The sequence below is a fragment of the Rhinocladiella mackenziei genome (assembly GCF_000835555.1).
Source record: "Rhinocladiella mackenziei CBS 650.93 unplaced genomic scaffold supercont1.6, whole genome shotgun sequence".
Classification (NCBI taxonomy): Eukaryota; Fungi; Ascomycota; class Eurotiomycetes; order Chaetothyriales; family Herpotrichiellaceae; genus Rhinocladiella; species Rhinocladiella mackenziei.
In genome coordinates, this window is record NW_013550599.1 from 35,156 (window position 1) to 51,884 (window position 16,729).

The 16,729-nt window shown below is 49.6% G+C and overlaps 5 protein-coding genes across 5 annotated transcripts; 3 read left to right on the forward strand and 2 right to left on the reverse strand.

Annotated features, from left to right (window-relative positions):
- Positions 1-1,630: 1,630 nt before the first annotated feature.
- Positions 1,631-4,762, forward strand: Z518_07829 (uncharacterized protein; the record flags this gene model as incomplete). Its single annotated transcript, XM_013413572.1, has 2 exons — positions 1,631-2,351; positions 2,403-4,762. The coding sequence occupies 2 exons, from the start codon at positions 1,631-1,633 to the stop codon at positions 4,760-4,762; spliced, it is 3,081 nt and encodes a 1,026-aa protein (XP_013269026.1).
- A 3,683-nt stretch (positions 4,763-8,445) lies between these two features.
- Z518_07830 (uncharacterized protein) lies at positions 8,446-9,717 on the reverse strand (the record flags this gene model as incomplete). The annotated part of the gene is made up of 1 exon (XM_013413573.1): positions 8,446-9,717. One exon carries the CDS (start codon positions 9,715-9,717, stop codon positions 8,446-8,448), a length of 1,272 nt encoding a protein of 423 aa, XP_013269027.1.
- Positions 9,718-10,363: 646 nt separating this feature from the next.
- Positions 10,364-12,154, forward strand: Z518_07831 (uncharacterized protein; the record flags this gene model as incomplete). Its single annotated transcript, XM_013413574.1, has 5 exons — positions 10,364-10,546; positions 10,600-10,744; positions 10,812-10,989; positions 11,044-11,480; positions 11,541-12,154. 5 exons carry the CDS (start codon positions 10,364-10,366, stop codon positions 12,152-12,154), a joined length of 1,557 nt encoding a protein of 518 aa, XP_013269028.1.
- Positions 12,155-12,703: 549 nt separating this feature from the next.
- Z518_07832 (uncharacterized protein) lies at positions 12,704-13,648 on the reverse strand (the record flags this gene model as incomplete). Its single annotated transcript, XM_013413575.1, has 1 exon — positions 12,704-13,648. The coding sequence occupies one exon, from the start codon at positions 13,646-13,648 to the stop codon at positions 12,704-12,706; it is 945 nt and encodes a 314-aa protein (XP_013269029.1).
- A 1,846-nt stretch (positions 13,649-15,494) lies between these two features.
- Z518_07833 (uncharacterized protein) lies at positions 15,495-16,275 on the forward strand (the record flags this gene model as incomplete). Its single annotated transcript, XM_013413576.1, has 2 exons — positions 15,495-15,797; positions 15,847-16,275. The coding sequence occupies 2 exons, from the start codon at positions 15,495-15,497 to the stop codon at positions 16,273-16,275; spliced, it is 732 nt and encodes a 243-aa protein (XP_013269030.1).
- Between the last annotated feature and the right edge of the window lie 454 nt (positions 16,276-16,729).

The window sequence follows — 16,729 nt, forward strand, 5'->3', positions numbered from 1 at the left end:
AAAACCACGCTAACCGTCGTCACCGCCACTGGATCCGATCCGTGAACCATCGATTCGCTCACATCAGCCAATCCCTCGATATCTATTTAGCTGGTTCACGGATCGGATCCCATGAAACACCCACCGCCATCGGATCCAATCCGTGGGCCATCTGGCCGAGTAGGACCGGGACAGTGGTCTCGTTCCTTGGGCAGCGTTGGCGCATCTTGCTACTTCAGCATAGCCTCTGTCACGGGACCACGTGCCAAGAAGCACGTGTTCAGGGGTTCTTCAGTCGGGATGATGAACCCGCGGCGACACGGGACCTTTTCGCTCGGTTTTTGTAGCGGCGGGAAAAGAATGTATGAGCTAACTAGCGCTATCTGCTGGAGTTGGCCGCTTTCCTTATCTATGCCCCGTAAACGAATATAGTCTAATATAAGTTGGAGGCCTTGGCAGAAATCCACATATTGTTCGATGTGACATGAAGGCTGAATTCAGACTAGTTATACCAAACCTTGAATATATAACCTTTGGCATGCCCACCAATTCCAGACCTGTCCAACATTTCCACGTTGACACATGACAAATTAAAGAGATATAGCAAGTATGGAGCGTTTACGCGAAAGGGAGGGTGGTGGGGGTAGATGGTGGATCCTATGAAATACCACCACCATCGGATCCAATCTGAGGATCATGTAGCCAGGTGTTCCCTTAGCATAGCCTTCCCAACTTGATCGGATCCAGTCCATGGCCCATCTGGAGATGGGCAGACGATATCGTCCCTCCGAGGCGCAAAAATATCCCGTTCATCTGCTCCTCCTCTAGTACGGATACCAATGTGTCATCCCCATTGCTCCTCTCAAAGGGAGGAAGGGGAGGTGTTTTACTCAGGACCCTCTGGTGCGTCGTGGTAAGGAGGGCCTCTTATCGCCGTTCGATTCACGCGGCGATGGTCACGACCTCTCTATAAGCTCGTCGTCCTCGTCTCACGGTCGGCGAGTATCGATCCACTAATGCCATTACTCCTGTTGAGGAAGCACAACCTCCTGCTGTTGGATAGATTGGTACAAGACATTCGTACAAAAACAAATTCAGATTACGTAACGACTGTTTTATCTGTGGAGCTTGATACCAAAGATTCGACATTTATGCTAAGCCTGGTGCTCTCAGACCACGCATCAGAGGATTTTCGGTTTTCCCTGGAAAAGCACGTTCATATACAGTCGACAGATATCAATATTCTCGAAACTCCAACAATACCGTCGCAGTCTCGATGGCAAAATGGATGAACGATGAGAGACAAAATCCTTGATATTCAACTGTCAATGCTGCATCCCAAGGTTCCCTCTCCCAAAACGATAGTTGAAGTCGACGTGGTATAGATCGACCTCAACAGTGGGGAGTGGATTCCGGAAAAGAACTTGGTTGACTTTTTCTCTCATTCCTTGCGGTGTTGCCTATTTAGCTTGGCATGTCACCTTCGCCGTGTCACTCCTTCAGTTTTTACTTAAATCAACTCGCATTCTCAACATTTCTACTCATTCCATCAGAATTAATCCATCACCTCTACTACCACCGTTACTTGCCACTTCTTCTCTCCACATTTCCCCTCTTCTCGTTACGTTTGGCCATTCCAGATAGCATCAATATGAGCACCCCTTCAGCACCGGACAGGGAGCACACCGAGTCAGGCTCTCAAGCCGCTCAAGAAAAGTCTCCTACTACAGAAAAGGGGCCAAAAAATATAGATATAGGAAATATGATGTTGCTGTTACAGTGGCTGATTATAAACTACCCGAAACAGTTCGAAGAGAAACTACAATATATGAAGACTGGCGAGTTGCGCAAATGGCTGCTGGAAAACAATCTGGAACGGTTCAATAAGCTACTCCCGAGTTGGGCTATGGAGGAGACAGCTGATGCTAACGCCAACAATCCCGCCTCCCGTACCCCCGCTCAGATAAGCGCTATCCTCCCTGCCCTGCGGAAAGATTGGAACAATTCCTATTTTCCGCACTCCTTAATGGCGTTACGAGACCTCATTCGGCAATATCAGCTACTCGATGTGAGCCAGTATTACGCGAAATCCTTGGTATTCGTCCAGAGCAGCGGCATGGGTAAATCAAGATTAGCGGATACTTTCGGTCAATCCTGTCCGATGATCAACTTCATTCTTCGTGAGTCTGGAGATTCTGGCTTCCCACCTCCTGATGGAGAGATACTGTCATTTCTACGCGACAAGCCCCCAGCCAACGTCCTCTGGCCTACCAGCTGGCAGGGGACATCTAGTGATTTTCTGGAGAGGAGAGTAGCCGTAGCGTGGAATTACACTCTCGCTACAGCATTGCTTCAAGCCAGTTTCGAGATATGTAAGTTATCGATGCTTTTCACCGAAACTCTCACTAATTTAATCTCATCAGTCCATATCTGGGTAAAGAACCAGCCCTTTACCACGATGACTCTAAAAGAGCTTGCAAGCGGCAGACATGCAGAGATGGCCACACTTGAACCAACTGTCGATGCTCAAGATGCTGGGAGCCAACGGTCCAAGATGCGTATCGAGTTTTGCGATTCGGTAGCCAAGAGAGCTCGGGTGATCGCTCAAGAGTTAATTTCCAGCCCGGATTGGATAGGGAAGTTCGATGATGATAGACCGTACAAGGTTCACCGTCAACTCGAAATGGCGCATAGTGAACATCGCCCTAATCCCTTGAACAGCCTTCTCAATGCTGCTGAAAACCTAATGAAAATTCTTCAACAATGTCGAGGCACCAGCAACACGAATCCACTTTTGGTGATCGTATTCGACGAGGCGTCAAGTTTCATGAGAAAGTATCGTTCTGACGAATCGCACACCGGACTCTATATGGCGCTCGATCGAGTCATTAGTTATCTGAAGAAGTTTCCTGCGTGGTTTTTCTTCCTCTCAACAGAATCTCTCATCGGACACCTAGTACCGTCGAGCAATACCATCCGAACTAGCAACTCCGTTCGGGACTCCTCCGCTCGTATCGACTCCACACAGACCCACACTGAACTGATGCGCTTTCCCCCATTTGTAAGTCTCCGGCTCGACGTCGAGGACAGACGAAGAATGCAGAATCCAATACTGAGGAAAGCGGAACTACTTAAGCCGTTAAAGGCATTTGCGACCCTAGAGCATATGGCCTTATTCGGCAGGCCTCTCTGGTACGCATATGCACGTACGAACGAAGACGTGGTCGAAGTGGCCAAATTGAAGCTCATTAGCGGCAAGCAGCGGGGACATTACATTCCCATCGATCCGAACCACGTATTTGCTGCACTGTCCTTCCGTCTCTCTTTAGATGTCTGCTCGCAGAACCCCTCTACCGTCTCCCTCACCGAGAGAGCTGTGAAGTCTTTCATGAGAGTGGTCATATCTATGGACCACGAGACTGGAGTGATGGAAACAACGACGCCATCAGAGCCCATCTTAGCTAGAGCAGCAATGGAGTATCTCTGCAGCGACCTTAACTGGTCGGATAGTATTCAAACACTTTGTTGGGGGCTCCTCGAGAAAGGTCTAATAGAAAAGGGGCGCAAAGGAGCACTCTATGCCCGATTAGTGCTGATCCTAGCTCACGACTGGGTTCGATGGGCTCACGGTCTTCGATTAAATCGTGTCCCGAAATTTGCGTCAACCTTTACGGTGTCCGACTTTCTCATGGCATTGTATGCTGGAGAATATCACGATTCAATTCGAAAGATACCGGAGCGGATATGTGAAGCCAGAATGAACTTCACTCATTTTGTACCAGCTTATACACAACTTCCCCCCGAGGTCATTCCTGAAATATGCCACGACCTGTTACGTCGAAGCGGGGCGATGCAGCTGTCTTGGGACCAGCAAATATACGATCTGTTGATTCCTGTGTACTATGGCACAGAGGACGAGAAGTTCGACCCATCGAATTGCGGAGTTATCGTAGTACAGGTGAAGAACCAGAATGATGCCACCACACCTCGAGAGATCTTCGAAGAGGACTTCATTAATGTTGGCCCGGAAACGTCGAACCTGGCCCAATTGGAGACGAGGACTCCTCAGCGCAAGTCGACGAAATTTCTGTTCAGTCAGATGGCGAACCCTATTCTGTTCCTCCTCTTCGATCTAGGCGTGGTCAAAGGCAGCCAGGCTTACGCTCCTCTTATTCAAGTGATGCACAGTGAAAGTGGACTGCAACCTGATTTGTGGGCGATTCATTCGCGAGGACACGGTCACACGGTCTTTGGCTGCTTACAGCACATGGATGCTGGAAGCTCGAGCGAGCGGCTTTTTGCTTCAGTACAAACAGGCAACACTCCGGCCGATCGACTCTCTCTGAGAAATAGGCCGTTCTATCAACCTTGGCGAAGCTTTAGATATGAGGGATTTGAGCAAGAGAGGGAAGCGAGTACGGAAGGGAGTGAGAGCGAGCAGGTCTTTGCTTCGGTGCAAAAGAGCGAAGCTCTGGCTGACCGACTCTCTCGAATAAATAGAACATTCTCTCGTCTCGAGGAAGAGTACAGATATGAAAGAATTAAGCGAGAAATGGAAACGAGTGCGGAAGGGAGCGAGACGAGTGTGCAGAAGCAGGGTGTGAATATGACTGAAAAAGAAGGCGAAGTGGTTAATATCGAAGCGCGGAAAGGGAAGGCAAGCAATACTCGATCGAAGGGAAAGGAAGTGGAAAGGCTCGAGGATAACCGGTTCGGTAAAAGAGCCTACAACTTTGCCAAAAACCATTTCCCGTTTCGGAGACGCTCGGAAAAAGAAGGTTGATGGTGTCACGGCTTCAACTGAGTTGTGTTCAAGGTTCGAATGGGCTATTTGTCTCTAGCTAGATAGAACGGGTCGGTGATTGGAGCAGGGTGGGAGTACTTTCCTTGTATTGTGGTGGGGTGCTACGTGCAAGGAGAAAACAGACATGGGTTGGCAAAAAGTCAGGGAATGCATAGAATCTTTCTTAGTTGGTTTCACAGAACAGAGAGGAATCAAGCAACCAGATCTTCGTGTGCGGTTGCTCAATGATCCTGATGCCGACATCTTCCCTGCATGACAGGCACTCATGTAGACCTTGACAAGGGCACGGTTGACCCGGCAGGTTATGGGTCAGGTTGGGCTTTGGGACGGGTTTTGAGCTATCACAGTATTCGACCCAAAACCCGTTAGGTCGCCCAGAGTTTAATTAAGTACGGAATGACATAATGTGCGTAACGTAGGTCATAAGCGAGTGCACTACTCGTTAAGTGGTGCACTCTCTTATGACCTACGCTAAATGAACGATCAAATTAGAATTCTTATTGTTACACGGAGACACGTCCAGATACGCGCTCAACTTGAATTCTTTGTGTAAGAGTGCAGTAATGCCGCTGTCACAAAATTTTCGGTGGTGGTGGTGATGGCGGCGATGTTTGGGTATGGTAGGCTAGTTCGTACACTTATCAGTACATCTGGCTCATATAGAAGTTTTATTCTATACACTCAGATCGCATTCACACAGCCAAATACAGCAAAGTCTCCAAGGTTCAACAGTTTCTGCTCTAAAAAGGCCGATTCTGATCTCGCGACGAACTCGACTATCGAGTAGCATGCGCCCCAATTTAGGAGTGTGCCATTAATTAAAATGAAGCTTAAGACACTTCCTAGTTCACTATTAGTGTAAAGGTGATGAACGGTTTAGCACTTGAGTGCCTGTCATGCAGGGAGGATGCCGTCGTCAAAGCTGTTGAGCAACCACACACAAAGCTCTGCAATACAAGAAAAGTTTAATGCTCTCGCCATCTTTCTACCCACCCATGTTTGCTTGCCCCTTACATAATCCATGCACGTAGCGCCCCGCTACACTAGAGTCGAAAGCTGACTCGATATTGAATTTGTTTAAGTTGACGCTGTTTTCCCCTACTCGCCTTTCGATCATCCCTGGGGTTTTCTCTTTCTCCGACTCGATGATGGAAAGGCATATTCACGACTGGGTAAATGGTAATTTCGCGCCAGAGTATTGCATTCCGTGGCAGACTCTAGGCTAAGAGACCTTAGGTAGAGCGTGCTGTCGTACCAAGCTTTACCGACCTCAAGGTGATATCGTACCGGTGGTGATAACTGCATGCAAATCAGTCCAAAGCATGCAGAACTTGACGCAGATGACCGGCAACGCCCCTTTTAGATTTAGTCGATAGGTGGAGAACAACTGTTGTTGGCCATAGGACCGGCGGTTGTACGCAACGATCAGACTGACCAGAGCAGATTGCGAGGACTAGGGCTAGGACTGTCTCTGGGAGCGTAGCGCAAGAATCCCCGTATCTCGAAATAGTTTTCGATAAGCTCAGAGACTCTTGCCTTCGTTCAAGCAACTGTGTCGGCTTCACATTTCATTGGGCTTCGTAGAGATGGAAGAAAAGCCCAATTGGTGGGTACTTCCTCCCGTCGCTGTTGGTTTGCACGCTTGTGTTAGTGAACTAAACAACAGACCAGCATTCTCACGAAGATGCCATTCAGGGGATGACGTACCTACGGCCTCTGCTAGCATCGAGATGGTTCATCGGCCTCTTAGCGCCCTTTGAATGCGATACGCGATAAGGGATATAAAACGGTGCACAGACGCCTGCGGTTAGTGAGGCCAGAACCATCAACTCGAGGAGGTCCGTCGGCCGGCTTAGGTGATGCATAGTGTGACCCAGTATCAGCGGCTTGGACAAGAAATTCATCCCTATGATCTTGGTGTTATTGCCCTCGAGGTTACACGCGCCCAAGAGCTGCTTGTAGATAATGACCATGGTTGACATTTGAGTCAAGGAAGACTGTCAGCGACCAAGACGAAAACTGTCAATACCAAGCCCGACTGGAAGCGAGGTAACATCCTCAAATATTTATCAACAGGTCCAAGGTCTCAAGGAAAACCGCTGAGCAAGAGACCCGAAGTGCCGCTCCGAAACACCGTAAAGACCAAGGCTTCGGGGCGGGCAGAGAACTTCGGTAGGAAACCTTGCGCGCCTAAAACTCCCCCGAGATTATGCCCGAGGGCAGTGTCCGATTAGCAGGAGTTCAGCTACGATGTTTATAGTTTTGCCTGGGTCGTTAGCAGCTTTAAGGAAATTAACGCCAATAAGCTGCTGCCGACTATACTCAGTATTTTCACGTGTCCTTTTCCTCCGTTGCGATAGCTTTGCAAATGGGGGAACCTGGGGATGTAACGACCTTTTGCTTTATAATGTGGCCTATTTCTGACTATAAACGGGGACCTTCACTACATGCCCATGCAATGATAGCGACTCCTGTGGCCGAGAGCACTTTGACCTCCCCAAGAGCTGTGGCCGATAAAGCATTTCCAACTATGGTGCCTTCTGGCCGTTTCACGCAGGTCCGCATCCACGATTCCTGTCTGAGAATATCATCAAGAGCAAATACGACCTAGGTCCGATACATTCTCCGAACGACATCTCCATCCTGCATGGTATGTCCCATCATGTAGAGTAAATGCCTTTCGGCCACCCATGGTCAGTTCCATCAAACACCGGTGTTGCGTCTTTTGGGGGCTAGAGAGTGTTCCTGTGGCCAAGACATCGCCGTAGCCAACTTGAATCCACCGACAGTCTAGTGCGCTACTAAGTAAGCAAAGACCAGTAAAGGCGGCTAGTATTACTCTCGCATAGTGTCGTGGAACTTCTATCAGCGTTTCAGTGGTGGAGCCTTGGTATGATAATTCCCTTGTTTGACGTTTGGTTGACCCCTTTTCCCACTAAAGGAGCCTGGCTACATGTTCAGCCGTTCAACACTGGCCTTTTGATCTCTGCTGTCTAGATGGGATGGAACGGAACATCTCTTTCTGACACTCGTAGCTTCAACGGCTCTAGCGCATCAAGGGTGACAACCCGCGGCGAAATACTGGCTGCGAAACCCTTGCCGCTGCAACCAATCTCCAGTTCATAATCCATTGCCTCAGTAGGCCCAAAGACAATACTCCCGCAACGGAAGGCTTCCCGCTTCACGAACTTCAGTCGCCTATGGCAGTTGGTCAGTGAGATTGCTCAAATTGGGACGAATCGGTTTGAATTCTCTCTCCCTTTGGCAACTGGTCCCGCCGGATTGTCAGTATATATACACGCTTTGTTGGCCCCTTTTCTACTCCTATTCCCCTATATCCTGCATAGGCGTGGTAACCTTTTTCCAAGTAAAGGGGTACTGCCCATTGTTCAACATCTCCATATCGCCCCTTTACAATCTATGCAGTATTTAATGGTAGTCTCGCTTCGATTTCTCCAGATGGCAACGCAATCATGTCAGCTATTGAAAAAAGCACGAAAAATTGATCGGAAACTGGATCACATATCCGTTGCAAGAGCTTTGAAATGGATGTACCGGCGTCCTCGATGACCATTTCATGCTGAATAACGAGCTAATTAATGATCTAGAGCTATTGATTTGGCACTGCCAATATCATGGGCCGCCTGACAGGGCCTTTTATCTCACCACTTCGGAGTTTGGGGGGAAAATTCTGGTTGGAACTTTTTCATGTAGGCAGTGTCATCCCGCTTTCGCAACCCACAGTCAAGATACTGCTGGTGAAGTCGTGCCAATTTCTCTCTGTCGAGTTCGACCCCTATCCCGGGCGTAGTGGGCACAACCACTCCACCGTCGACCCACTTCAGAGCTCCATCGACAATGACATCCTCATCGCGACGTTTCCACGGCCAATGGGTGTCGCAAGCGTAGTCAAGATTACGAGTGGCAGACGCCAGATGCGTCATGGCAGCGAGCGAGATACCTAAGTGGCTGTTCGAATGCATCGAAAGCCGCATGCCCCAGATCGCACAGATGGCCGCCAGTGTCTGAGACCTGCGCAGGCCGCCCCAGAAGTGATGATCGGATAGAATCACCTGGACAGCATTCTGCAATATGGCAGGAGGGAGGTGGTCGAAAGCGACCACGGCCATGTTCGTAGCTAGGGGCATCGGGGCATTCTTGGCCACAGCGGCCATGCCTTCGATTTCTGGGGCCGGATCCTCCAAGTACTCGACAATGCCTTCCAACTCCTTGGCAACCCATTTCGAGGTCTCAATGGTCCACGCAGCATTGGGATCAAGCCTCAGTGGCACACGAGGAAATGCGGCATGCAATGCTTTGATTGCTTCGACCTCCTGAGCGGGCGGGAAAACCCCACCCTTGAGCTTGATCGCCTTGAAGCCATATTCGTCGATGATCTTCTGCGCTTGTTTCACCACACCAGCTGGATCAAGTGCTGGGCCATATTCATCGTCTGCCTCACCTGGATGTCCTCCCCACTTGTAGAAGAGGTATGCTGAGTACTGGACATTGTCTCTCACACGGCCACCGAGCAAATCGCTCACGGGTACACCTGCCAGCTTGCCCTGTATATCGAGACATGCAACCTCAAAGGGGGAGAAGACTTTATCAGCAACAGATGCGGTGGTGACCATGCCGGCCATACCATCACCACCAGTACCGATGTCGCCTGCTAGAGAGTCGACACATATTTGGTATATGGAATTTGTATCGTACACTGAGAGGCCTTTGATTTGTTCGGCTGCTCTTCGCAGACGACCCAGGTGGGTTGAGTCTCCGTACGATTCGCCCAGCCCGTAAGTATCATCCGTGACGACCTCGATAATGCTGCGTAATGCAAATGGTTCATGCACACCCACACTATTCAACAGTGGCATATCATGGAATGCCACTGGCGTGATGATGATATCTGTGATATTGACACGTTGAGACATGAATTCTAATTCCAAGGTACAGGATTATGATCGTCCGGGTTTGACACCAGAGGTTGCAAGCTTCAGAGAACTGGAAATATTTTTAACGGGAATTGACTGATCTCTTTTTTTTTTCAACCGGGATTTGATACCGATTGAGACCGCGGCCACCGTGTTTTGCGTTTACCAAAATGACTGTTGCGTAGATATTGGAGTGGTTTCGTCCCCATCTGCACGAACACATTAAAGAAAAAAGTTATGGCACCACGTTCCACGTGAAAGCTATAGTCAAATCATATGACTTGAACGGATGTCAGCCGACTGGAACGGGATATGGATGACGCTGTGTTGGACGATTATCCGTAAAAGGTCAGTCTAGCCACACGGAAATGGATGATCCACCGCCCTTACCATCTTGCATTTCCGTGTTGCGAAGAATTTCCAATCAGGAAGATGAGAGACTAACTAAAATATTAATTGCAGAACTAGTTGGCAATCCTGTGCGGGGAAGTTCCGATGGTGTGTCTACCTTGCGTAGTGATATTTCCGAAAATGCGGGCGGGGAGCATATATGGTTCGGGACCCCTTTGGTCATCGAGGAGCTGTCACAAAGCAATACACCTTCTAAGCTAGTCGAAGGCACTATAACACTTAATTTCTCACCACCATGGCTCCCAGGAAGTCACTCGAGAAGGATGATGTCGATATCGTCGACCAGGAGGCTATTCACCTGGAGGGTGCATCTCAAGTCATTGAAATTGGAACCTTTCATGTCCTAGGCTTGAGTTCTCACGATGCTGAGTTCTTTTCCAACTACCCCGAGGAAAAGCGGAAGAAAGTCTTTCGCAATGTGAAAATCTTCGGTCCTTTCACAAAAATAACGGTGGCTAACGTTCTAGGAAGGTTGATGTTCGACTCGTCCCTATGTTGGCACTTCTGTACTTGATCTGCCACATCGACCGTGCCAACATTGGCAATGCGAAGATAGAGGGCATGGTCGATGACTTGGGCATGACGGGTGTGCAGTACAACACTGTCCTATCTATCTGTGAGTATTGTCCCGAGGCCTTCACTCAGTGCCTAGGCAGTGGACGTACTGACATACGGTATAACAGTCTTCATCCCTTATGTTCTGTTCGAAGTTCCCAGTAACATTCTGCTCAAGAAATTCAAACGCCCCTCGGTGTACCTTGGTATCCTCATCGTTAGCTGGGGTATTGTAATGACTTGCACGGGCTTGGTTCAGAACTTCGGTGGTCTGATGACTACCCGGGTCTTGCTCGGTATTTTCGAGTCAGTTCCAGATATGGGCCGGTTGGCTTACTGCGCTAATACCTTGGATGGTAGGGCTGGATTCTTCCCCGGCGCCATCTATCTATGCTCTTATTGGTACATGCCCAAGGACTTGGCGACTCGGATTTCCTACTTTTACTGCGCAAGCGCACTGTCTGGTGCTTTCTCGGGCCTGCTGGCTGCGGCTATTGCTCAAATGGACGGTATTGCTGGACTCGAAGGATGGCGATGGATCTTCCTCTTAGAAGGTCTTGCTACCGTAGCACTCGGCATTGCCTGTTTCTTCCTGCTCATCGACACTCCCGCTCTATCCACGCGCTGGCTGAGCCCTGAAGAAATCCGATACTTGGAGCTCTCCATGTTCATCAAGCAGGGAGGAAATTTCCACGAGGAATCCGGCGTCAAATGGAGGGACCTCAAGATGGTGCTCATGAACTGGAGGGTTTACGTCCAGGCTTATTTCTTGCTGTGCCAGTCGGCTCTTTCTTATGGTAGGACTACTCTTCGGTGAGGCATCATGAAGCGTGCAACTAACTCACATGTGCGACCAGGTACCAAGTTCACCCTTCCGACCATCACCAAAGCCATGGGTTTCAGCTCAACCAATGCCCAGCTTACTTCGGCTCCTCCATATGTTGCCGGTGCGATATCGGCTATCGTCTTTGCGCGACTCTCCGATCGTTTCTACTGGCGAATGCCTTTTGTGGCAATACCCATGATCATTGTAACAATTGGCTATGCTATTGTCATATCACTGCACGGAGCTCTCGAAACAAGGAAAGGAGTAGCTTACTTCTCGGTCGTTTTTGCTGTCATGGGTATTTATCCAATTCAAGCAGCGGCTGCCTCTTGGAACTCAAACAACATTGCACCTGCCTCCCGACGAGCTATTGGTATTGCGCTCATGAACTGCGTCGGCAATGTCGGCGGCATCGTGGGTAGCTTTATGTATATCGAAGCCGAGAAACCCAAATACTACACAGGGTTCGGTCTCAGTTTGGCATTTGGTGGAACCGGACTCATTGTTGCTCTTTTGCTTGAGTGGAGTTACATGGTGGCAAATGCAAAGAAGGCGAAGATTGCGGAGGAGGCGAGAGTCAAGTACACGGAGGAAGAATTGTTTGACATGGGAGACAAATCCCCGCTGTTCAAGCATGTCCTGTAAATGCCTTGGTTGAGGAAGAGCGAGCAACTTGAGAATGGATTTTCGACAATGTTTTTTCACAACGGTGATAACTTACTCGGAACGTATATGTAGTCGCATAGTCAAAATTTATTAGGGGACACCAATGAAGGTCTTCTCTGCGCTGCCCTCAGAATCGTCAGGCCCGCCGCAACAAAATGCTGTGACTCCCGTCGCTGTCCCCAGCTTAAGAAACTAATAAAGGACTTTGCTTTTGGGGAGAAGTAGTAGCTTCTGTACTGTGTGCATTCTAGGAACCGGACACCAGCAACCGATCAGCAAGCCGCCCAACGAAGCCAGTCAAATAAACATCATGACAACACCCAACCATCCACAAGTCATCGACGACAAAAGTCGCCTATCTCCATCTCATTTCATCTTGAAGCGGCTGAAGAAGTGTGATTTTACGGAGGACTTGTCCTATTTCGAAGGGACCGTCAGACTATATAGTTTCGAAGCGTGTACGAAGCGTACAATGCCTCCAAAAGCCTCGGCGTCGCCACGGATCACAAATGAAGTTTTCATCTTCGGCTAGAGACTTGCCTCAATACTCACCAAGCCTGCAGTTTGTGACTCAATGACCTTCTTTGCCGCGTCAGAGGGCTCTACGTATGGCCGTCTCGGCTTCAACTTCTCCAGAGCCCCTTCAATTCCCGCAGCCTTAGCGGTGTTAAGGGCCGCCGCATACTTCACGGACGCAATACCAGCCTTGCAAGACTGCTCCGCAAGGGCAGCCTTCTTATGTAAGTCCATTGCCTCTTGGAACTTCTCCTCCTTGTACAGGTTGTAGATCCGCACGATGGTTTTGGGAAACACATTCGCAAACCCAGCGATGGTTCCCATGGAGCCAGAAGCCAAGCCGCCGATCAGAAAATCCGCCTGTCCTCCAAACGTCGCGAACTGCTCCGACGGGAGCTCGGCCACAAGACGCGTGATCTTGGCCACGGCGCCGCAGGTCAGCTTCACGCCAACGATGTTGCTGTGGGCCTTAGCCAGAGAGGCGATGGTCGCCGAGTCTAGATCAATGCCATTGCAAACAGCTGGGAAATTGTAGAGAACGACGGGGAGCGGGCTCTCCTTGGCGACATCATTAAAGAAGCCATCGATCACGGCCGGTGTCGTCTGTTTACCAAAATACGCTGGGGGCAGAACCAAGGCATAGTCCGCGCCGGCATCAGCCGCGTCCGCTATGAATTCCAAGACTTGTTTCGTTGAGTGGCCGCCTACGCCGGCCATGATGGGGTATGATGGCCCGCATGCTTTCCGAGCGGTTTCCAGGAGTGTCTTCCGCTCCTCACGCGTCAGCAGAAAGGTCTCAGAATTAGTGCCGAGTACAACAAGCCCGGCCAGACCACATTTTGACAGGTAGGTGTAGAATTTCGCCTGGGATTCCATATCCAGGGTGTCAGTGCTGTGGTCGAAAAAGGTGATTGCTGGGACCCACACCCCGCTTGGCGGAACGTGGGGGGTGGACATGGTGGTTGCTCCTAGATCGAGGTTCAAAACGGATGGTCTTTCTTCGCGGAGAAGGGTATAGACTACAGGAGGCTCCTGGGAAAGGTCGGGATACTTAAAGGTCCCTGGATGGCGGTCAGGGGGGATCCGTCCATCTGCTCGGAGAAACCGTTCCTCAGTACGGTGCTACCGTTCATGCCCTCCGTTTTCAGCCATTCTTCCCGTTTCTAAATTCACTTCTCGTGCGAAGCTTATTTTTGTCAAATATCTTGAATATGACATCAGAGGTCGATATGATACATTGAACAAGTATATTTCTAACGACTATTGCGCAACGGCCAACGAGTTCAGCCCGTATTTATCTTTCCGTCCTGCCCGTCCCCGAAGCTAATTTCATGGCCTGTTTTTGCCAGCAACGGAAGACATTGAAAAATCGTTGGTCTCGGATATGCAGAGATGATTGCCGACGGATAAGAATGGCCAGTTCCGATTCCCTGCACAAACCATAACACAATGTCCATAAACATCACGACTTGAATGGAGGAACCGACGACTTCCCTGCACCTCCGACGTAGTTTGAGTGATCGAACCTCTGTCAAGAAGAATCCTAGGAATGCAGTCCATTCGTAACCTCGCGTCAAATTGTTTCCCTCTTTAAATCCGTGGCACGCATCTAGTGGCCGCTCTCTGCCACCAGCGATGTCAGTAAGTGCCTCGAATTTAATCAGTCCAGCGGCCTCCCTCCATCATTGTGTATAAATGAAAAATGAGGCGAATGACTAGTCGTTCCATCATTGTTCCTTTCTATGAGATGCTTCGACTTCGACAACTACCACGCTCCCTCATTTCATCCTGCCATCCTTTGTGCAGGTAGCTGCATCACATCACTTACTGGTGCTGCGAGAAAGCGAAGCTGAAAGTTGTTGGGCCTTTTGTGGAAGCAGGATGGCAGTGCGAAATCGAAGGCCAGCAGTCAACATTCCCCTGAGCACTATCGACGACACTGCCCGGCTCAGCATTGCGCGTGATGGTTAACGGTCCAGCCCATCACCTTCCTGCTGAACTCATGGACCTCCTTGTTGTACGCATCCCATTCTTCAAGGAATGCCGTAATCTTCTCTAGACTGATGCAGCCCATATGTTCGAACCATTTCCGGATCATGACACCCCTTGCCATGGAACAGTACCGGCCATCTTAAATTGGTGTCCTCAAACCCACGCGAGGGTAACTTGGCCAGTCTCGAAAGTTACGCCGCCGCTCTTCTTCTCCTGCCTATTTTTCCCTGTTGGCTTCCATCTTATCTAGGGCTTCTTGAACACTACTCGGCGATCTCCATCGGGAATGACGCTTCGTTCGGAAGGTAGCCCCCGCTGCGGCTTCGAGGCGGGAGTCAAGCGGCGAGCGGGATCGCCAGCGATCCTCTTTGCGATCAAAGCTAAACTTGGCTCCCTCGTTCTTCCTCTTTCTGGCGTCTTCGTGATGCCGTTTTGTGCTCATGCTGGTCATGTTAGTGCACCATCTTTCTCATCTAGGGGGTTGGCCTGCCTCCTCACGCACGGCTAATTCGTCGTAAGCCTCGTGTTACGGGAAAGAGGTCACAGCCAGCAGGTGATCCAGAGTTCTCTGTGACAGACACACAGAGCTGGGCGTGTGGCAGATACAAATTCATTGCGTAGGATCATAGGGAGCCTGCTGAAGCCTAGTGCCAAGAGTCCCTATGGCCCCCGACTCATTGTTCGACAAGAGCAAGTCCATCGCACATAGGGTGGTGGAAAGTTCATTCGCTGTCCCATTCGCTTAGCGGTCATTCACCAGCCGGAAATTTTCATCAAGATGTCCCCAAAGGCACCATGTATCATTGTAACCATGGCATCCAAGTTCGTGGTTAATGCAGCCTTTGAGACTCGTCTACTCTTTCGGACACCTCGACGGAGCGATGTTTACCCTCGGACCGTCCTCAAACTTGAATATCCTACATTGCAGACTCTCAGATCATACTCAGACTCGACCTCTACCCCTTCTCCAAAATCTGCTAGATCTCCTAAGGATTCTCAATCTTCTAGACCCGAGCATAAGCGAAAGAACTGGTACTCCCCTACTGATTGGGGCCATGTCTGGAACAATGTCCGGACAGGCGTTTTGGCTGGCGGCTTGATCACTGTTGGTCTTGTATGTGAAGGCTCCCTGGCATGTATTAAGACATACTGATTACCTGAAGACTCTCACCACATATGCCACTCAGCCAATCTGGGGAGATTGGTACCAGGAATTTCGGAGACGTGCGCACGAATCTGCACACGAATCTACAATCTATGATAAGCTCAAAATGGGACCGATATTTCAGAAGGCAATTGAATATACTATCCCACGCAAGGGCCTTATAGAGGAAATAAAAAATGTCGTCACACCAGGGGAAAGAAGTCGTCTTTATCCCCTTATTATCGGAGATTACGGAACCGGAAAGACAGACCTGATCGAGCTCGTCGTGAATGGCATGGACGAGCCTAAGGGTGTCGTATATGTCGATATGCCGATTCGATGCAGTTTTGAGGCCGATGTTGTCAGGGCGATGCAAACGTCTTTGGGGTGGGATCTAGATCGGTTGATCGATCCTAGCGAACGTAATTACTACGGTTCCTTTCAATGAGCATTGCCTGAGGCTAATTGATATGTAGCGGCATCATTAGGAGAAGTTTTGCGGGTTTTTTCTCGTCTCGCCATTAAGTACAAGCAGGAGTACGGGAAAATTCCCGTCTTGATAGTCGACAATGCGAACCGACTCACCCAGGAGTTGCCGATAAAGGAACAGCCGTCGTTGTGTTTGTGTTAAGTGACGGCCAAGTACTAGGTCGCATGATGAGTAAGTTAATCATGTTGGATGTCTAGAGACCTCTTTTTTTTTTTTTGGTTATATGCTGATCAAGTGCTATAGAGAGAAGTTCATGGTCGAGAAGAGGGAAAATCATCGAAATTAGTGATGTGAGCAAAGAGGACACTCTACAGTACCTCAAACTCCGGAATATCGATGGGGAGCAGGCAGCGAAAATTTATAACCTCGTCGGTGGCTACATGATACACCTCAAGTCTATCGCAGACAAACT